This window comes from Dendrobates tinctorius, unplaced genomic scaffold (genome assembly GCF_039654945.1).
Source record: "Dendrobates tinctorius isolate UK_male_01 unplaced genomic scaffold, ASM3965494v1 ptg000054l, whole genome shotgun sequence".
NCBI classification, from domain to species: domain Eukaryota; kingdom Metazoa; phylum Chordata; class Amphibia; order Anura; family Dendrobatidae; genus Dendrobates; species Dendrobates tinctorius.
Genome location: NW_027361722.1, coordinates 443,496 through 466,755, shown reverse-complemented (window position 1 = coordinate 466,755; position 23,260 = coordinate 443,496). Strand labels below are relative to the sequence as shown.

General features: G+C 46.3%; 1 protein-coding gene across 1 annotated transcript in view; it reads right to left on the bottom strand.

The window, feature by feature from the left end:
- LOC141091417 (3 beta-hydroxysteroid dehydrogenase/Delta 5-->4-isomerase-like) overlaps positions 1–23,260 on the bottom strand; it is a 58,013-nt gene that overhangs the window by 20,819 nt on the left and 13,934 nt on the right. Inside the window, exon 2 of the mRNA XM_073576960.1 lies at positions 3,439–3,597. Coding sequence (XP_073433061.1) covers positions 3,439–3,597 — 159 coding nt within the window. The remainder of the gene's footprint in view (positions 1–3,438; positions 3,598–23,260) is intronic.

The window sequence follows — 23,260 nt, the reverse complement described above, 5'->3', positions numbered from 1 at the left end:
TAACAGAAATCCACGAGTGTCCCACGACGATCTCCTGCAGTGCATCACTGAGAGGTTACTATAGTTCACTGGTCTCACTTTATGGCAAAAGCTGCGTGGGAACTTTCTCACACAGCAATGCCAAAAGTTAGACTAGGGACTATTTTTTTACAGTGGCGGAGGAATACAGTGCGGGAGGATACCTACCTCCCGTCATTGTATTCCTGGGGCCCCTAGAGAGCGGTTGCATCAGCTGATGCTGCTGTTCTCCACGGGAGATCGTCGTGGGACACTCGTGGATTTCTGCGGATCAGGGAGTGTATCGCTTGTTTGTTATTTTAATATTTTTTAAAGATGACACTGGCTTCAGGGATCAAAGTGACAAGTGATGGTGAGTAAGTACTCTGTTATATGTACTGTGTGTCTATATGTATGTATTGTATGTAGTATGTATGTTGTATGTCTGTAGCATGTTTTATGTAAGTTGTATGTATGTAGTATGTATGTATGTTGTATGAATGTAGTATATGTGAAGTATGTAAGTAGATGTATGTATGTTGTATGAATGTAGTATGTATGTAGTATGTAGTATATATGAAGTATGTATGTTGTATGAATGTAGTATATATGTAGTATGTATGTAGTATGTATGTTGTATGAATGTAGTATATATGAAGTATGTATGTAGTATGTATGTAGTATGTACAGTGGGGAAAAAAAGTATTTAGTCAGTCAGCAATAGTGCAAGTTCCACCACTTAAAAAGATGAGAGGCGTCTGTAATTTACATCATAGGTAGACCTCAACTATGGGAGACAAACTGAGAAAAAAAAATCCAGAAAATCACATTGTCTGTTTTTTTTTCATTTTATTTGCATATTATGGTGGAAAATAAGTATTTGGTCAGAAACAAGCAATCAAGATTTCTGGCTCTCACAGACCTGTAACTTCTTCTTTAAGAGTCTCCTCTTTCCTCCACTCATTACCTGTAGTAATGGCACCTGTTTAAACTTGTTATCAGTATAAAAAGACACCTGTGCACACCCTCAAACAGTCTGACTCCAAACTCCACTATGGTGAAGACCAAAGAGCTGTCAAAGGACACCAGAAACAAAATTGTAGCCCTGCACCAGGCTGGGAAGACTGAATCTGCAACAGCCAACCAGCTTGGAGTGAAGAAATCAACTGTGGGAGCAATAATTAGAAAATGGAAGACATACAAGACCACTGATAATCTCCCTCGATCTGGTGCTCCACGCAAAATCCCACCCCGTGGGGTCAGAGTGATCACAAGAACGGTGAGCAAAAATCCCAGAACCACGCGGGGGGACCTAGTGAATGAACTGCAGAGAGCTGGGACCAATGTAACAAGGCCTACCATAAGTAACACACTACGCCACCATGGACTCAGATCCTGCAGTGCCAGACGTGTCCCATTGCTTAAGCCTGTACATGTCCGGGCCCATCTGAAGTTTGCTAGAGAGCATTTGGATGATCCAGAGGAGTTTTGGGAGAATGTCCTATGGTCTGATGAAACCAAACTGGAACTGTTTGGTAGAAACACAACTTGTCGTGTTTGGAGGAAAAAGAATACTGAGTTGCATCCATCAAACACCATACCTACTGTAAAGCAAGGTGGTGGAAACATCATGCTTTGGGGCTGTTTCTCTGCAAAGGGGCCAGGACGACTGATCCGGGTACATGAAAGAATGAATGGGGCCATGTATCGTGAGATTTTGAGTGCAAACCTCCTTCCATCAGCAAGGGCATTGAAGATGAAACGTGGCTGGGTCTTTCAACATGACAATGATCCAAAGCACACCGCCAGGGCAACGAAGGAGTGGCTTCGTAAGAAGCATTTCAAGGTCCTGGAGTGGCCTAGCCAGTCTCCAGATCTCAACCCTATAGAAAACCTTTGGAGGGAGTTGAAAGTCCGTGTTGCCAAGCGAAAAGCCAAAAACATCACTGCTCTAGAGGAGATCTGCATGGAGGAATGGGCCAACATACCAACAACAGTGTGTGGCAACCTTGTGAAGACTTACAGAAAACGTTTGACCTCTGTCATTGCCAACAAAGGATATATCACAAAGTATTGAGATGAAATTTTGTTTCTGACCAAATACTTATTTTCCACCATAATATGCAAATAAAATGAAAAAAAAACAGACAATGTGATTTTCTGGATTTTTTTTTCTCAGTTTGTCTCCCATAGTTGAGATCTACCTATGATGTAAATTACAGACGCCTCTCATCTTTTTAAGTGGTGGAACTTGCACTATTGCTGACCGACTAAATACTTTTTTTCCCCACTGTATGTAGTATGTTTTTTGTTTTTTTTTTACATTCAACACATTAGCCGGATGATGGGACTACTACTGTCCCATCATTGGCTAATGTGTCAATCACTGTCATTGTAGCAGGCATCGCCCGATGGGACTTGTAGTCCCATCGGACGATGCCTGCACACACACACAACCCCCGGCAGCCCGTACAGACCCCCGGCAGGCCCGTACAGACCCCCGGGAGGCCCGCACAGACCCCCGACAGCCCTCACAGACCCCTGGCAGGCCCGCACAGACCCCCGGCAGGCCCGCACAGACCCCCGACAGCCCTCACAGACCCCTGGCAGGCCCACACAGACCCCCGGCAGGCCCGCACAGACCCCCGGCAGGCCCACACAGACCCCCGGCAGGCCCGCACAGACCCCCGGCAGGCCCACACAGACCCCCGGCAGGCCCGCACAGACCCCCGACAGCCCTCACAGACCCCTGGCAGGCCCACACAGACCCCCGGCAGGCCCACACAGACCCCCGGCAGGCCCGCACAGACCCCCGGCAGGCCCGCACAGACCCCCGGCAGGCCCGCACAGACCCCCGAGAGGCCCGTACAGACCCCTCCCGTACACACAGACACGCACAGTGTCCGCCCACGCACTGCCCACACTCTTCCCCCCTCCCGAACTGGATGTACAAGTAAAGAAAGGGGCTTTTTTAATTCCGATATTTCTGTCCCATTGACTTGAATGGGGTTTCCAGTATCGGAATCAGCGATACCCGATACTTTTTGGGTATCGGCCGATCCAATCCGATCCGATACTTCACGGTATCTCTCAACACTAGTCACCACCCATCTGTTTCCCCCCTCCTATATACTAATGTGCCATAAGCAGGAAGTTGATATCACCAACCTTTCCCATTTAACTTAGGTGTATCCATATAAGTGGCCCACCCTGTGGTTGTCTCTACCTCCGTCTCCCTTCTTTTCTGCATTTCTTACACAATACATTAGGGTTCATTGTGAACATTAGTAGAAGCTCTCCGTAGAGATAATCTCGATGGTAGGAATTGATTATAACCTGTGGTGATGTCACTAGTGGTTGGGCTATTGCTGTATTATATCGTGTCTTTACCACCATTGTATTGGCTGCTCAGTATACCCCCTGTGTACAGTAAGCTCTTACCATGGAGGTTGATGGACATCAGGGTCTCCTTACTGATGCGGCCGTTGGTATCTATGATGGCCGCTGTGTGAATGACCAGGTCCACTCCCTGGCAGGATCTATTCAGGAATTCTGTGTCCCGGATGTCTCCTTCTAGAACCTTCACTTTACTCTGGAATCCTGAGAATTATATAAAGATACAATGTGAGCAGGAATTCTTCATGCGGCTGCAGACAGGATCTTATCATGTATCTCTGTATACAGGGAGCTCCCCCTAGTGGTGGCTGCAGACAGGATCTTATCATGTGTCTCTGTATACAGGGAGCTCCCCCTAGTGGTGGCTGCAGACAGGATCTTATCATGTGTCTCTGTATACAGGGAGCTCCCCCTAGTGGTGACTGCAGACAGGATCTTATCATGTGTCTCTGTATACATGGAGCTCCCCCTAGTGGTGACTGCAGACAGGATCTTATCATGTATCTCTGTATACAGGGAGCTCCCCCTAGTGGTGTCTGCAGACAGGATCTTATCATGTATCTCTGTATACAGGGAGCTCCCCCTAGTGGTGTCTGCAGACAGGATCTTATATGTATCTCTGTATAGAGGGAGCTCCCCCTAGCGGTGTCTGCAGACAGGATCTTATCATGTATCTCTGTATACTGGGAGCTCCCCCTAGTGGTGACTGCAGACAGGATCTTATCATGTATCTCTGTATACAGGGAGCTTCCCCTAGTGGTGGCTGCTGACAGGATCTTAGCATGTATCTCTGTATACAGGGAGCTTCCCTTAGTGGTGGCTGCAGACAGAATCTTATTATGTATCTCTATATACAGGGAGCTCCCCCCTAGTGGTGACTGCAGACAGGATCTTATCATGTATCTCTGTATACAGGGAGCTCCCCCTAGTGGTGGCTGCTGACAGGATCTTATCATGTATCTCTATATAAAGGGAGCTCCCCCTAGTGGTGACTGCAGACAGGATCTTATCATGTATCTCTGTATACAGGGAGCTCCCCCTAGTGGTGACTGCAGACAGGATCTTATCATGTATCTCTGTATACAGGGAGCTCCCCCTAGTGGTGACTGCAGACAGGATTTTATCATGTATCTCTGTATACAGGGAGCTCCCCCTAGTGGTGGCTACAGACAGGATCTTATGTATCTCTGTATACAGGGAGCTCCCCCTAGTGGTGGCTCCAGACAGAATATTATGTATCTCTGTATACAGGGAGCTCCCCCTAGCGGTGTCTGCAGACAGGATCTTATCATGTATCTCTGTATACTGGGAGCTCCCCCTAGTGGTGACTGCAGACAGGATCTTATCATGTATCTCTGTATACAGGGAGCTCCCCCTAGTGGTGGCTGCTGACAGGATCTTAGCATGTATCTCTGTATACAGGGAGCTTCCCTTAATGGTGGCTGCAGACAGAATCTTATTATGTATCTCTATATACAGGGAGCTCCCCCTAGTGGTGACTGCAGACAGGATCTTATCATGTATCTCTGTATACAGGGAGCTCCCCCTAGTGGTGGCTGCTGACAGGATCTTATCATGTATCTCTATATACAGGGAGCTCCCCCTAGTGGTGACTGCAGACAGGATCTTATCATGTATCTCTGTATGCAGGGAGCTCCCCCTAGGGGTGACTGCAGACAGGATCTTATCATGTATCTCTGTATACAGGGAGCTCCCCCTAGTGGTGACTGCAGACAGGATTTTATCATGTATCTCTGTATACAGGGAGCTCCCCCTAGTGGTGGCTACAGACAGGATCTTATCTTACTCTGTCAACAAAAGCGGAAACAAATGACACTCAAAAACACTCATGAGCAACAAGCAGTGCGTCCGGAAAGAAAAGAAGAGTGGTAGTTGTGGGCGACTCACTACTAAGAGGCACGGAGGCAACTATCTGCAGGCCGGACATAACCGCACGAGAAGTATGCTGCCTCCCAGGAGCAAAAATCAAGAATGTGGTCAACAGGATACCAACTATCCTCAAATCCAAGGACGACTACCCTTTCCTACTGATACATGTAGGCACAAACGACACGGCAAGAAATGACCTACCAACTATCTGCGAAGACTTTGAAATTCTGGGGAAGAAAATAAAGGAACGGAACGTACAGGTTGTTTTCTCATCCATCCTCCCAGTCGATGGCCATGGCATCAGAAGATGGAATAGGATACTAGAGGTGAACAACTGGCTACGACGGTGGTGCAGGCAGCAAGGATTTGGATTCTTGGACCATGGCGTGAATTACCTCTACGATGGACTTCTTGCAAGAGATGGGATACACCTCACAAAACCTGGGAAACACACATTCGCCAGAAGACTTGCCACACTCATCAGGAGGGCTTTACACTAGAAGAGGAGGGGATGGGAGGAAAAACAGCCGACAAGAACATGCAGCAGAAGGACAAACTAATCAAGGATACTAGATGTGGTACAGAGGACCCAAGACAGGGCACTCAGAAGGAAGCTAAGAAAAAGGAAGCAAAACCTCTTTCCTGCATGCTGACCAATGCAAGGAGCCTGACCAATAAGACTGAAGATCTGGAGTTGGTAATGTATGAGGAGAAATACGACCTAGTAGGAATAACTGAGACATGGTTAGACGACAGCTATGACTGGGCGGCCAACCTGCAAGGATATGATTTGTTTAGGAGGGATCGTAAAAAAAGGAAAAGGGGGTGGAGTCTGTCTATATATAAAGTCCACACTAAGAGAAGATATACAAGAGGGAAACGAAGAGGTGGAGTCTCTATGGGTGGAGATACAAGGAGGGAAAAGTAATAAAATCCTCATAGGGGTTTGTTATCAGCCACCAAATATAACAGAAACCACTGAGAATGTATTATTGAGACAAAGAGACAAAGCAGCAAATCCCAATGAGGTGATTATTATGGGGGACTTCACCTACCCCGACATAGACTGGGAACCTGGAACCTGCGGATCTCAGAAAGGAAACCAATGTCTGTCAGTGACCAAGGATAATTATCAGTCACCACTTGTGCAGGGCCCAACTAGAGGGACGGCCCTTCTGGACTTAATGTGAAGCCACAGGCCGGATAGAATAACAGAAGTCCGAGTCGATGGCACCGAGGGAACAGTGACCACAATATAACACAAGTCCACTTGTCCTTCAGTAAGGCGCCCTGGAAGGGGGTTACAAAAACACTGAATTTCAGGAAAGCAAAGTCTGATCAGCTTAGAGAGGACCTTCGCCGAATTGATTGGGACAATGTCCTCAAAAATAGGAGCACAGAAAATAAATGGGAAATATTTAAATCCGTTTTACACCCCCACTGCGAGCTAGCCATACCGTACAGAAATAAAAGGGCTAGGAACAGGAGAACACCAATGTGGCTAAATAAGGATGTAAAAAGGGCAATAAAGAACAAGAACAAGGCATTTAGGAAGCTAAAACAAGAAGGCAATGAAGAAGCATTAAAAAGTTATAGAGAAAAAATAAAATGTGTAAAACACAAATACATTTAGCAAAAGTGGAAACTGAGAGACTCATTGCTAAGGAAAGTAAAACAAACCCCAAACTATTCTATAATTATATAAACAGTAAAAAGATTAAAATTGATGGTGTCGGCCCTTTAAAGAACAATGAGGGTGAAATCACAGAGAGCGATGTGGGAAAAGCAAAGGTTTTCAATACTTTTTTCTCCACAGTGTTCACACAGGAAAAGGATTTGCCAGGGGAAATGCAGAGTGATAATGTAAACTCCCCATTAAGTATTACCTGCCTAACCCAGGAAGAAGTGCAGGACCGCCTTAGTAAGATGAAAATGGACAAATCACCAGGCCCTGATGGCATTCACCCTCGGGTATTAAGGGAGTTAAGTAATGTGATAGACAGGCCTCTATTCCTTATATTTAAAGACTCTATAGAATCAGGGTCTGTTCCTTTTGATTGGCGGCAAGAAAATGTGGTACCAATATTCAAAAAGGGGAGTAAAAGGGAACCTGTAAACTATAGGCCGGTAAGCTTAACATCTGCTGTGGGTAAAATGTTTGAAGGGTTTCTAAGGGATACCATTATGGAATATCTCAATGTTAATAAATGTTTAACTCCATATCAACATGGATTTATGAAGGATCGCTCCTGTCAGACTAACCTGATCAGCTTCTATGAGGATGTAAGCTCTCAAATGGACCCAGGAGAATCATTGGATGTCATTTATCTCAACTTCTCTAAAGCATGTGACACTGTCCCACATAAAAGATTGGTCAGTAAGAGGAGAAAGCTCGGGCTAGGGGAAAATGTGTGTAGATGGGTAGGTAGGTGGCTTAGTGATAGAAAACAAAGAGTGGTTATTAATGGGGCATCCTCAGATTGGGCCAGGGTTACTAGTGGGGGACCACAGGGGTCTGTATTGGGCCCCCTACTATTTAATATATTTATTAATGATCTAGTGGATGGCTTACACAGTAAAATATCAGTATTTGCAGATGAGACAAAACTATGTAAGGTCGTTAACACAAAGGAGGACAGTTTGCAACTACAGACAGATTTGAGTAAATTGGAGAATTGGGCTGAAAAATGGCAAATGAGGTTTAACCCAGATAAGTGTAAGGTTATGCACATGGGAAGGAGAAACAGATGCTACAATTACTGACTAAATGGGAAACTGCTGGGGAAATCAGACATGGAAAAAGACTTAGGCATCTTAGTCAATAAGAAGCTAAATTGGAGTGCCCAGTGTCAGGCAGCTGCCACCAAAGCAAATAGGGTGATGGGATGCATTAGAAGAGGTCTGGGGGCACGAGATGAAAACATAATTCTCCCTCTGTACAAATCACTCGTCAGACCACACTTGGAGGGTTGTGTGCAATTTTGGACGCCGATGCTCAAGAAAGACATTACTGAACTTGAAAGGGTTCAAAGGCGGCAACTAAAATGATAAATGGAGTTGGTTCACTACAATACCCAGAAAGGTTATCAAAATTAGGTCTATTTACTCTAGAAAAGAGAAGACTAAGGGTACCGTTACACGTAGCGATGCACCAGCGATCCCGACAACGATATGTATCGCTGGTGCATCACTAAGTGGTCGCTAGTGAGCTGCCACACAGGCAGATCTCACCAGCGACATCGCAGGGGTCGGGGGTCGCTACTTACCTGTCAGACGCGGCGATCCTAATGTCCTCCCGCCCGCGTCCACGCGTCGCTCGTCGTCATAGCAGGAAGCTGACGACGAGGAATGGTTCAGGACCTTCTCGCGCGACCAGCGATATCCAGCGGGGGGAGCCGGTCGGAGGTAAGTATCACATGTAGCGATGTCGCTGCTACGTCACAAAATCGGTGACTTTACAGCGATATTGCTAGCGATATCGCAGTGTGTAACGGGGGCTTTAGGGGAGACTTAACCCCTTCACTACCAAGGGTGGTTTGCACGTTAACTCCCCGGCCAATTTTTACAATTCTGACCACTGTCCCTTTATGAGGCCATAACTCTGGAGCTTCCATGGATCCCGGTGATTCTGACATTGTTTTCTCGTGACATATTGTACTTCATGTTAGTGGTAAAATTTCATTCATATAACTTGCGTTTATTTGTGAAAAAAATGGAAATTTGGCGAAAATTTTTAAAATTTTGCTATTTTCCAACTTTTAATTTTTATGCCCTTAAATCACAGCGATACGGCGCACAAAAAACTTAATAAGTAACATTTCCCACATGTTTACTTTACATCAGCACAATTTGGGAACCAAAATTTTTTTTTGTTAGGAAGTTATAAGGGTTAAACGTTGACCAGCGATCTCTCATTTTTGCAACACCATTTTATTTTTACGGACCACATCACATTTGAAGCCACTTTGAGGGGTCTATATGATAGAAAATACCCAAAAGTGACACCATTCTAAAAACTGCACCCCTTAAGGTGCTCAAAACCACATTCAAGAAGTTTATTAACCCTTCAGGTGCGTCACAGGAATTTTTTTGAATATTTAAAAAAAAAATGAACATTTAACTTTTTTTCACAAAAAAAATACTTCATGTTCAATTTTTTTTTATTTTACCAAGTGTAACAGGAGAAATTGGACTGGAAAAGTTATTGTGCAGTTTGTCCTGAGTACGCTGATACCCTATATGTGGGGGTAAACCACTGTTTCGGCGCATGGCAGAGCTCAGAAGGGAAGGAGCGCCATTTGACTTTTTCAATGCAAAATTGGCTGGAATTGAGATCGGACACCATGTCGCGATTGGAAAACCCCTGATGTACCTAAACAGTGGAAACTCCCCACAAGTGACCCCATTTTGGAAACTAGACCCCCCAAGAAACTTATCTAGATATGTGGTGAGAACTTTGAACCCACAAGGGCTTCACAGAAGTTTATAACGTACAGCGGTACAATTAAAAAATCATATTTTTCCACAAAAATGATCTCTTCACCCCCAATTTTTATTTTCCAAGGGTAACAGGACCCTAAAAGTTATTGTGCAATTTGTCCTGAGTACGCTGATACCCCACATGTGGGGGTAAACCACTATTTGGGCGCATGGCAGAGCTCGGAAGGGAAGCAGCGCCATTTGACGTTTTTGGCTGGAATTGAGATCGGACACCATGTCGCGTTTGGAAAGCCCCTGATGTACCAAAACAGTAGAAACCCCCCACAAATGACCCCATTTTGGAAACTAGACCCCCAAGGAACTTATCTAGATGTGTGGTGAGGACTTTGAACCCCCCAGTGCTTCACAGAAGTTTATAACGCCCGGGCATGAAAATAAAAAAATCGTATTTTTTCCACAAACATGATCTTTTAGTCACCAATTTTTTTATTTTCCCAAGGGTAACAGGAGAAATTGGACCCCAAAAGTTGTCCAATTTGTTCTGAGTACGCTGATACCTCATATGTGGGAGAAAACTACTGTATGGACACACGTCGGGGCTCGGAAGGGAAGTAGTGACGTTTTGGAATGCAGACTTTGATGGAATGGTCTGCGGGTGTCATGTCGCGTTTAGAGAGCCCCTGATGTACCTAAACAGTGAAAACCCCCCATAAGTGACCCCATTTTGGAAACTAGATCCCCACGGAACTTATCAAGATGTGTGGTGAGCACTTTGAACCCCCAAGTGCTTCACAGAAGTTTATAACGCCTGGGCGTGAAAATAAAAAAAATCATTTTTTTCCACAAAAATTATATTTTTGCCCCCAATTTTTTATTTTCCTAAGGGTAACAGGAGAAATTGGACCCCAAAAGTCGTTTTACAATTTGTCCTGAGTAGGCTGATACCCTATATGTGGGGGTAAAACACTGTTTGGGCGCATGGCAGAGCTTGGAAGGGAAGGAGCACCATTTGACTTTTTCAACGCAGAATTGGCTGGAATTGAGATCAGACGCCATGTTGCATTTGGAGAGCACCTGATGTGCCCAAACAGTGGAAACCCCCAATTATAACTCCAACCCTAACCTCAACACACCCCTAACCCTAATCTCAGCCCTAACCCTAACCCTAGCCCTAACCCTAACCCTAGCCCTAACCCTAATGGGAAAATGGAAATAAATACATTTTTTTTATTTTATTATTTTTCCCTAACTAAGGGGGTGATAACGGGGGGTTTGATTTACTATTTATGGCGGTTTTTATGTTTGGCGGCTGTCGCACGCTAAAAGACACTTTTTATTGTAAAATAGTTTTTGCATCACCACATATTGAGAGCTATAATTTTTCTGTATTTTGACCCACCGAGTCATGTGATGTCTTATTTTTTGCGGGACGAGTTGACGTTTATATTGGTACCATTTTCGGGCACGTGACATTTTTTGATCGCTTTTTATTCCGATTTTTGGGACGCAGAATGAATAAAACCCAGCGTTTCAAGAATTTCTTTTGGGGGGTGCGTTTACACCGTTCCGCGTGCGGTAAAATTGATGAAGCGGTTTTATTCTTCGGGTCAGTACGGTTACAGCGATACCTCATTTATATCGTTTTTTTATGTTTTATCGGTTTTATGCAATGAAAACTATTTTATATAAAAAATAATTATTTTTGCATCGCTTTATTCTGCGAGCTATAACTTTTTTATTTTTTCGCTGATGATGCTGTGTGGCGGCTTGTTTTTTGCGGGACAAGATGACGTTTTCAGCGGTACCATGGATACTTATATGCGTCTTTTTGATCGCGCGTTATTGCACTTTTTGTTTGGTGGTATGATAATAAATCATTATTTTTTTGCTTCGTTTTTTATTTTTTAAGGGGTTAACTAATGGGACAGTTTTATAGGGCGGGTCGTTACGGACGCGGCGATACCTAATATGTATACTTTTATTTATTTATTTTTTTTATTTTCAAAAAATGAATTTATTGGGGAATATTTTTTTTTTTTTTTAATTTATTAAGCGATTTTGTTAAAATTATTTTTACACTTTTTTTTTTACTTTATTACATAGTCCCAGGTGGGACATCACTGTCCGGTGACAGATCAGCGATCTGTCACAGGCAGTGCACAAGGCTTCCTCATGCCTGCGCTTTGCAGGCAGTGAGGAAGTCAGCTCCCTGCAGGCCCCTGAAGGCCCCCGTCGCCATATTGGATTCGGGGGCCTGCAGGGATGGAGCCCCCCGCAGCAGCGCTGCACATTGCGCTGCTGTGGGGGGGGCTCAGGGAAGCACGGAGGGAGCCCCCTCCCTGCCGATGCTTCCCTTTAACCCCCGGTACACCGCGATTATGTTTGATCGCGGTGTGCAAGGGGTTAATGTGTCAGGGGCGGTCCGTGACCACCCCTGACTAGTGTTGAGCATTCCGATACCGCAAGTATCGGGTATCGGCCGATACTTGCTGTATCGGAATTCCGATACCGACTTCCGATATTTTTTCAATATCGGAATTCGGCATCGGAATCGGAAGTTCAGTTGATTGATGGCCTGACGTCATCATGATGCGCGGTGTGTGCGCATCATGATGCGCCGTCATTTCGGGCCTTCCGGGGCTCTCTGCCGGCCTGCCGGGGGGCTGTGCCGGCCTGCCGGGGGGCTGTGTGGACTGCCCGGGGTCTGTACCGGCCTGCCGGGGGGCTGTGCCGGCCTGCCGGTGGTCTGTGCACCCTGTGGGGGTCTGTACCGGCCTGCCGGGGGGCTGTGCCGGCCTGCCGGGGGGCTGTGCTGATGTCCGGGGGTCTGTGCAAGCATCGTCCGATGGGACTACAAGTCCCATCTGGCGATGCCTGCTACCATGACAGTGATTGACACATTAGCCAATGATGGGACAGTAGTAGTCCCATCATCCGGCTAATGTGTTAAATGTTAAAAAAAAAAAAAAAAATACTACATACATACTACATGCTACATACATACTACATGCTACATACATACTACATATATACTACATACATACTACATACATACTACATATATACTACATACATGCTACATACATACTGCATGCTACATACATACTACATACATACTACATACATACTACATGCATGCTACATACTACATGCTACATACATACTACATATATACTACATGCATGCTACATACATACTACATACTACATACATACTACATACATACTACATGCATGCTACATACACATTTCCCACACAGCAATGGCATAAAGTGAGACTAGGGACTTTTTTTTTTTTAAGTGGCGGAGGAATACAGTGCGGAAGGATACCTACCTTCCGTCATTGGATTCCTGCAGCCCGTAGAGAACGGCAGCAACAGCTGATGCTGCAGTTCTCTACCCAAGATCGTCGTGGGACACACTCGTGGACTGCTTCGGATCGTGGGTGAGTATTTTTGTGGTTTGTTATGTTAATATTTATTCCGTAGACGACAATGGCTTCGGGGAACAATGTGACAAGTATTGGTAAGTATGTTACTCTATGTTATATGTACTGTATGTCTATGTATGTATTGTATGAATGTATTGTATGTATGTAGTATGTATGTAGTATGTATGTAGCATGTATGTAGCATGCATGTAGTATGTATGTAGCATGCATGTAGTATATATGTAGTATGTATGTGGTATGTATGTAGCATGTAGTATGTATGTAGCATGCATGTAGTATATATGTAGTATGTATGTAGTATGTATGTAGCATGTAGTATGTATGTAGCATGCATGTAGTATATATGTAGTATGTATGTGGTATGTATGTAGCATGTAGTATGTATGTAGCATGTAGTATGTAGCATGCATGTAGTATATATGTAGTATGTATGTAGCATGTAGTATGTATGTAGCATGCATGTAGTATGTATGTAGCATGTAATTTTTTTTTTTTTTTTTTTTTTTTACATTTAACACATTAGCCGGATGATGGGACTACTACTGTCCCATCATTGGCTAATGTGTCAATCACTGTCATGGTAGCAGGCATCGCCCGATGGGACTTGTAGTCCCATCGGACGATGCCTGCACAGACCACCGGCAGGCCGGCACAGCCCACCGGCAGGCCGGCACAGCCCCCCGGCAGGCCGGCACAGCCCCCCGGAGCCTGCACAGACCACCGGCAGGCCGGCACAGACCACCGGAGCCTGCACAGACCCCCTGGCAGGCCGGCACAGCCCCCCGAAAGGCCCGTACAGACCCCAGAGAGGCTGTACAAGGGCAGGAAAGGGTTTTTCTTATTCCGATACCGGAAGTCCCATAGACTTGAATGGGACTTCCGGTATCGGAATCGGCGATACCGATACTTTTTTTAAAGATCGGCCGATACCATCCGATACGATACTTTGAAGTATCGGACGGTATCGCTCAACTCTACCCCTGACACATTGTGCCGGGTGTCAGCTGTGATAATCAGCTGACACCCGGCCGCGATTAGCGGCGCTCACCACGTGGGCGCCGCTGATCGCTATGACGTAATATTCCGTCCATGGGACTTAGGGGCCAGGTCACATGGACGGAATAGTACGTCTGATGTCAGAAAGGGGTTAATATATATGTACAAGTATATCAGAGGGCAATACAGAGATCTCTCCAATGAACTGTTTTTATCAAGGACTGTGACAAGAACAAGGGGGCATTCTCCTAGTTTGGAGGAAAGACAATTTCTGCACCAGCATAGAAGAGGGTTCTTCACGGTAAGAGCAGTGAGGCTCTGGAATTCTCCTCCTGAGGAAGTGGTGATGGCCAACTCACTGAATAAATGTAAGAAAGGAATGGAGGCTTTTCTTGTGAGTAATAGTATAGAAGGTTACGAATAACAGAATATTATAGGTAGATGGGTGACCCAGCTTAGGGGAAGGAATTTTTTTTCCTTATGGAGAAAATTGGCTTCTACTCTGTGGGTTTTTTGCCTTCCCCAGGATCAACAATGTAAAACAGCTGCACTAAAAATAGGCTGAACTAGATGGACATAAGGTCTTCAGCCTTCAAAACTATGTTACTATCATGTATCTCTGTATACTGGGAGCTCCCCCTAGTGGTGGCTGCAGACAGGATCTTATCATGTATCTCTGTATACAGGGAGCTCCCCCTAGTGGTGACTGCAGACAGGATCTTATTATGTATCTCTGTACACAGGGAGCTCCCCATAGTGGTGGCTGCAGACAGGATCTTATCATGTATCTCTGTATACTGGGAGCTCCCCCTAGTGGTGGCTGCAGACAGGATCTTATCATGTATCTATGTATACAGGGAGCTCCCCCTAGTGGTGACTGCAGACAGAATCTTATTATGTATCTCTGTATACAGGGAGCTCCCCCTAGTGGTGACTGCAGACAGGATCTTATCATGTGTCTCTGTACACAGGGAGCTCCCCATAGTGGTGGCTGCAGACAGGATCTTATCATGTATCTCTGTATACAGGGAGCTCCCCCTAGTGGTGGCTGCAGACAGGATCTTATCATGTATCTCTGTATACAGGGAGCTCCCCCTAGTGGTGACTGCAGACAGGATCTTATCATGTATCTCTGTATACAGGGTGCTTCCCCTAGTGGTGGCTGCAGACAGGATCTTATCATGTATCTCTGTATACAGGGAGCTCCCCCTAGTGGTGACTGCAGACAGGATCTTATCATGTATCTCTGTATACAGGGAGATCCCCCTAGTGGTGGCTGCAGACAGGATCTTATCATGTATCTCTGTATACAGGGAGCTCCCCCTAGTGGTGGCTGCAGACAGGATCTTATCATGTATCTTTGTATACTGGGAGCTCCCCCTAGTGGTGGCTGCAGACAGGATCTTATCATGGATCTCTGTATACAGGGTGCTTCCCCTAGTGATGGTTGCAGACAGGATCTTATCATGTATCTTTGTATTCAGGGAGCTCCCCCTAGTGGCGGCTGCAGATAGACATTTTCTTTATAAAATATAAAAATGAAATATGTTTAACGGAAATGCTGATTTTTTTCTAAATAAATTGCAAAATTATTAAAAAAAAAACAAAAAAAACAACAACCATAATGATACCAATATCTCTCACCCATCTTCACCTCCACTTACAGGTTAACATTTCTTTGGTGATTTCATTTTAACCATTTTTTCTTAAATCTATTTTGTTTTCCTGTGGAATCATTAATCATCTCCCGCCTGACTCACAATGTCAGTTTCAGGGTCTGATAAATAATTTGATGAAGACCACCCATAGCCTCCCACTTCCAGCAGTGGCTGTGACCTCAGTACCTTCTGATGTACAGTTGGTCTCTCCCGAACCCGTCATATCCCTCCCTGATACATTTTCAGGAGCTAAAGACAAGTTTAGGGTATTCAGGGAGAGCTGTAAGTTACTTTTTACCCTGCGCCCCAGGTTGTCAGGGGAGGAGTTCCAGCGGGTGGGAATAATCATGTCACTACTGCGAGGGGGTCCTCAGACCTGGACATTTTCTTTGGCCCCACAAGCCCCAGAATGGTTTTCTGTTGACGCCTGTTTTGACAGTTTAGGTCATATATATGATGAAGCCGACAGAATCCCGGTCGAGGAGGCTATGATCATGAACCTGGCACAGGGGGGTCGCACAGCTGAGGACTACTGTACTGAGTTTCGGCAGTGGTCCACTGAAGTTCTATGGAACGATGCAGCTCTCAGGCGCCAGTTCCAAAGAGGCCTTTCCAAAACCCACAAGGATGCTCTGATCATTCAAAATGCCCCTTGTTATGTGGTGGAGGCCATGACTAAGGCCATACAAATGGACTGCAGAATCTGTGAGAAGCAGGTGCTTATTATACTTCCCCGGAGTAGGTCCATTTACTGGAGATGGAGTTGCCAGTCTTCGTGTTGTGGACAGAAGACATAGACAAGATTTTGGACTCTGTCTATGTTGTGATTTCTCTGGACATTTTCTTAAGAATTAGCCAACTCGTCCTCAAGTTGGCAAACAATCGGGAGAACGTCTACGTCAGGGTGATGGCTGAGAAGGTCACCGAGACTCCCATGTACGTTTTTGTTCCTCTGTCTCCAAGTGTTTATTATCCCAGGTAATTGCCATGCTATTTAACTGAGCTGTTTCTCCCAGACCTCTGCCAGTCATACATTCAGCTACTGTGTGGTTTGTTCTCTGTGTGTCTTGCGTTCTGTATGCTGATCTTTTGTTGCCTGACCTTGGACCTCATTCTGACCATCCGTTTGTTTAACCCCTTCTGCTCTGATCCACTATCTTCCTGGTATTCTGACCTCAGAAAGTTATCTGACTACACTTATGTCTCTTCCTTCTGATTATGACGTATCTTCCTGGCCACTGACCTTGGACTCTTTGACTATCCTGACTCATGGCTTGGCCGTGAGAAGTGACTAGCATCACACATATCCCTTTTTTATAGTCCACAACTGTTCAACCATTATTCACAGGTCAAGAGGAAGGGGTGATGAGATTAACTCGCATTGTTTGATTATTTATAGTTTATCCTTGAATGTTTGCAAGTCAACAAACTGCATGGCCTGGTATAATGTGTAATCAACATATCAGCAAACCTCATTGTTCAGTGACCCTGCATCCCTGTTTTGCAAAGATACCAGTACATTAAACTGTAGGAGCTGATATAAGAGGTAAAAAACAACAATTCATCAATTTAGAAATAACAATTCAACCAACAAGAAAAGTCAGACTCTTGACTGATTGAAGAAACACATAAATTCAAAAGTTAACATATAGAAAACAGAGCAAGAAGAACAGAGCTATTGTATATTTAAACCTGAAAGATAGGCAGTGTTTATAAAAATATACAGATGGTGCAAAATGGTAAGAAAACAATACAATATATACAATTACTGAAAATAAAAAGAAAAGAAAATCACTAAACCTGATGTCATGGTTTGTAGTGAAGGGAAGCGCTCCTTTTAGGTAAGTGGTGCAGAGCCACAGCGAACTGTGTATTCCAAGATTGACAAAGACAGTAATTCAAAATCTGCTTTAATGGGAAAAAAACCACAACCACACACTTCTCGGTGAGCTCATATGGGAGCTAAGCATGGGATGTGGCTAGGTTCCTAAAAATTTAGAGATCTACAACTTTCAGAATGTCTTCACCCCTGGAGGTCCCAAGCGGGAGATTTTACTGTCATATATCCTATTATAATTTTCGCCTTCCATAGAGAGGAAATATGGCATGTATAATGTCAGCCAGCTGTCAGATTTTAATTTGGGACTGTTGCGGTGTATTTTTTTTTTTTATTATTCTACATTGTCTAGTGATTTTTTTGTTATGGTTTTTTTGATATGCTATACATCATTTGGTGTTGTACCTTAGTGTGAATATATACATGGTCATTTATTAGTGCACTGTCACTTTAACATGAATTCAGGCTTTTTGCACTGTCACTTTAAAATATGAAATATTTCATAAATTACGTGCCACAGAGCACTGTCACTTTTATTGGTGGTGGTTGTGATTATTTTTTCACTAATTCTGTGTAATTTAATATTGTTATTTACAATATGCACTGTCACTTTAATTATGATATGAAAGTCATATACATTTATGATTAGTTTAGCACAGTCACTTTAATATATGATGGAATATTCGGTCAATATGCACTTTTATATAATTAAGTATTAATAATATATTACTATTCACTTCTAGTTATTTATGTAATACCATTGGAACCAATAATATAAGTGCAAAAAGTTAGCTTAATTTTGGTTTACACATTGCCCTAATTCACATTGTTCTTGTGTTCTATAAGTGTTTCATTATGAAGCGGCCATCAGGCAGTGCACATGAGCCATTTCCCTCACCCTCATCACTTCCGATGACTCTCTGACACTGACACGCAGGGTAAGCTTGCGTGTCATTGAGCGTTGGGAGGAAGTATGTCATTGGGAGCGGGGTTAAGGCGTCATGCGCCGCGATGTGCTGATTGGTCCTCGGTTTCAACACATTCACCAATTGGATATAAATACTGGGCCGCCCCTCACCTTGGACACGAGCCCCCAGAAGAAGCTGGCAGCGAAACGCGCGTCGGGGTGAGGGGACACCAGGAGCACCTCCGTTTACCTGCGGTAATTATGTGCTAACACAGGCGTTTTGCTATATTATTTATCATTGATGTATATTTGGGGTATTTAAGGACTGTTCCTCACCGCTTATGACCCTATTTGTGTTACTATGCACTTGGGTATTTCTTTGTAATATATAGGCTGTGCCTTCCATGTGATTAGGAATCTTTCTGATGATTTCAGTCAGTTATGGGCTATTAGATTTACATGTTACAGGGTAATCTTCATGCTTAGAGATTTGATAATATTTGTCAGTTGTATAACAGCACTTGTTGGATTCTGTTTTTTGACTTTTATATGTCATGAGGATAATTGCATGTCCACATAAAAATATTATTTAATTCCTTGGACATATGTTTATATTTTTGGACGGTTTTTATCAGCCTCACAAGGATTATCACACAGGTGTGCTCTTGCGTTCCCATATACGGAATTTTTTGCTTTTTTATGTTTGTTGTGTATTTTTTTAAAAAAGCATGTAATAAAATTGTTTTGATTCATCTTGGGATCTCTTCTTAGTCCTGTATTCACATGTACGGGATAGTTTGATATATGTAAAAAATATGTTAGCCATGACTCAAGGACGTCGTACGCCATTAAATAAACCCCCCCAATATTCTGAAATGGAATATGGGCTTGCGGAAGTCTGATTGCAGTTCTGACATGGGGAGCCAAGGGAGATAGGGAAATAAGACGTCTTCCACAGGCCATAAATCTGTTGCCTTCCATATTCCTCTGCAGGCTGTGCTTGGACTCTGTGTCTGCGATCCATCAGATAACCTACTTTAATTACCTGTTCACAGCAGGGGGTCCCAGCTCAACAAAGGTCACGTGGAGTGTGAGTTTGAGCTCTTTCCTTCAATTAATGAGAAGCCATGCTTCGATCTACAATATGAGGGTGAAATTATAAAATAATTGTAGATATTGAAATGTATTCTTCTATTTTAGTTCGTATATTTGTGATTCCTGAATGTACATATTACCCCCTCCCCCCGCCAAGTTATGGATCATCTAGCTCTACCTTTATCTCTCCGTTCTGTGAAGCCTTGTAAACTCACCAAGTGCTTAGCGTTCAGGTTCTTCCTGAATCTGGAGTAAAACTTATGTAGCCTCCTAAATTAAAAATGTGTTTTGTTTCTGCCCAACACTTATTTCTCCCAGGAGTCCCATTTGTAGGCATGAGAACACACTAGTAACACCCTCTTTCTCTTTCATTTATAAGTTTTGGAGGTGGAGTCTCAAAATATGTATGCCCCTCCCATAGATCTTAACAGCTCATTTACATATTATCAAAAACACGGTTTTCATTGGAATAAGACACGGATATCAAGGTTTCTTCTTATTCAGCTTCTTATGACCCGCAGCTCAGGAGGGATGATCACTGACAGATTCCCTTTAAAAATATGCTTAGATGGATATGTAAAAAAAAAATCTATATAAAATGTTTGGAAACCTAATGTACAGCTCTGGCAAAAATTAAGAGACCCCCACATCCAAACCCCATCATGGCCAGCCAAATCTCCAGACCTGAACCGCATTGAAAACCTCTGGAATGTCATCAAGAGGAAGATGGAGAGTCACAAGCTATCAGACAAGGAAGAGCTGCTGACATATGAGTACCAGGAGAGGGATAAGGTCACCCAAAAGCAGAGTGAGAGACTAGAGGAAAGCAGCCAAGACGCAGGAAAGCTGGGGTTCAGTGGCGTAACTACAACGTTATGGGCTCCGGTGTGAACTTTCAAATGGGCCCCCCCATGCCAAATTACACGCACATCTCCGCTCTGTACACCTTGTACACGCACGGCTCCACTCACCTCGTACACATGCGGCTCAGCTCCGTACACTTCGTACACACACGGCTCAGCTCCGTACACATCCGGTTCCGCTCCGCACACCTCGTACACACGCGGCTCCGCTCCGCACACCTCGTACACATGCGGCTCCGCTCCGCACACCCCGTACACACGGCTCAGCTCCGTACACCTCGTACACATCCGGTTCCGCTTTGTACACCTCGTACACACGCGGCTCCGCTCCTTACACCTCGTACACACGGCTCTGCACCGTACAACTCGTACACACGCGGCTCCGTACACCTCGTACACACGCGACTCCGCTCCTCACACCTCGTAAACATTCGATTCCGCTCCGTACACCTCGTACACACGCGACTCCGCTCCGTACACCTCGTACACACGCGGCTCCGCTCCGCACACCTCGTACACACGCGGCTCCGCTCCGCACACCTCGTACACACGCGGCTCCGCTCCGCACACCTCGTACACACGCGGCTCCGCTCAGTACATCTCGTACACACGCGGCTCCTCTCTGCACACCTCGTACACACGCGGCTCCGCACAGCTCGTACACACGCGGCTCCGCTCCGAACACCTCGTACACACGCGGCTCCGCTCCGTACACCTCGTACACACAAGGCTCCGCTCCGTACACCTCGTACACACAAGGCTCCGCTCCGTACACCTCGTACACACAAGGCTCCGCTCCGTACACCTCGTACACACAAGGCTCCGCTCCGTACACCTCGTACACACGCGGCTCCGCTCCGTACACCTCGTACACACGCGGCTCCGCTCAGCACACCTCGTATACACGCGGCTCTGTACACCTCGTACACACGCGGCTCCGCTCCGTACACCTCGTACACACGCGGCTCCGCTCCGCACACCTCGTACACACGCGACTCCGCTCCGTACACCTCGTACACACACGGCTCCGCTCCGCACACCTCGTACACATGCAGCTCCGCTCCGTACACTTCGTACACCTCGTACACACGCAGCTCCGCTACGTACATTTCGTACACCTCATACACACGCGGCTCCGCTCCGTACACCTCGTACACATGCGGCTCCGCTCAGCACACCTCGTACACACGCGGCTCCGCTCAGCACACCAGCTCCGCTCCCCACACCTCGTACACACGCGGCTCCGTTCCGTACACCTCGTACACACGCGGCTCCGCTCCGTACACCTCGTACACACGCGGCTCCTCTCCGTACACCTCGTACACATGCGGCTCCGCTCCGTACACCTCGTACACACTCTGCTCCGCTCCGTACACCTCGCACACATGCGGCTCCTCTCCGTACACCTCGTACACACGCGGCTCCGCTCAGCACACCAGCTCCGCTCCCCACACCTCGTACACACGCGGCTCCGCTCCCCACACCTCGTACACACGCGGCTCCTCTCCGTACACCTCGTACACACGCGGCTCCGCTCCGTACACCTCGTACACACTCTGCTCCGCTCCGTACACCTCGCACACATGCGGCTCCTCTCCGTACACCTCGTACACACGCGGCTCCGCTCAGCACACCAGCTCCGCTCCCAACACCTCGTACACACGCGGCTCCGCTCCGTACACCTCGTACACACGCGGCTCCGCTCCGTACACCTCGCACACACGCAGCTCCTCTCCGTACACCTCGCACACACGCAGCTCCTCTCCGTACACCTCGCACACACGCGGCTCCTCTCCGTACACCTCACCCACACGCGGCTCCTCTCCGTACACCTCGCACACACGCGGCTCCTCTCCGTACACCTCGCACACACGCGGCTCCTCTCCGTACACCTCGCACACACGCGGCTCCTCTCCGTACACCTCGCACACACGCGGCTCCTCTCCGTACACCTCGCACACACGCGGCTCCGCTCCGTACACCTCGTACACACGCAGCTCCACTCAGCACACCTCGTACACACGCGGCTCCTCTTCGCACACCTCGTACACACGCGGCTTTGCTCCGTACACCTCGCACACATGCGGCTCCTCTCCGTACACCTCGTACACACGCGGCTCAGCTCAGCACACCACGTACACACACGGCTCCTCTCCGTACACCTCGTACACACGCGGCTCCGCTCCGTACACCTCGCACACACGCGGCTTTGCTCCGTAAACCTCGCAGACACATGGCTCCTCTCCGTACACCTCGTACACACGCGGCTCCGCTCAGCACACCAGCTCTGCTCCCCACACCTCGTACACACGCGGCTCCGCTCCGTACACCTCGTACACACGCAGCTCCGCTCCGTACACCTCGCACACACGCGGTTTTGCTCCGTACACCTCGCACACATGCGGCTCCTCTCCGTACACCTCGTACACACGCGGCTCAGCTCAGCACACCTCGTACACACGCGGCTCCTCTCCGTACACCTCGTACACACGCGGCTCCGCTCCGTACACCTCGCACACACGCGGCTTTGCTCCGTACACCTCGCAGACACGCGGCTCCTCTCCGTACACCTCGTACACACGCGGCTCCGCTCAGCACACCAGCTCCGCTTCCCACACCTCGTACACACGCGGCTCCGCTCCGTACACCTCGCACACACGCGGCTCCTCTCCGTACACCTCGCACACACTCTGCTCCGCTCCGTACACCTCGTACACACACGGCTCCGCTC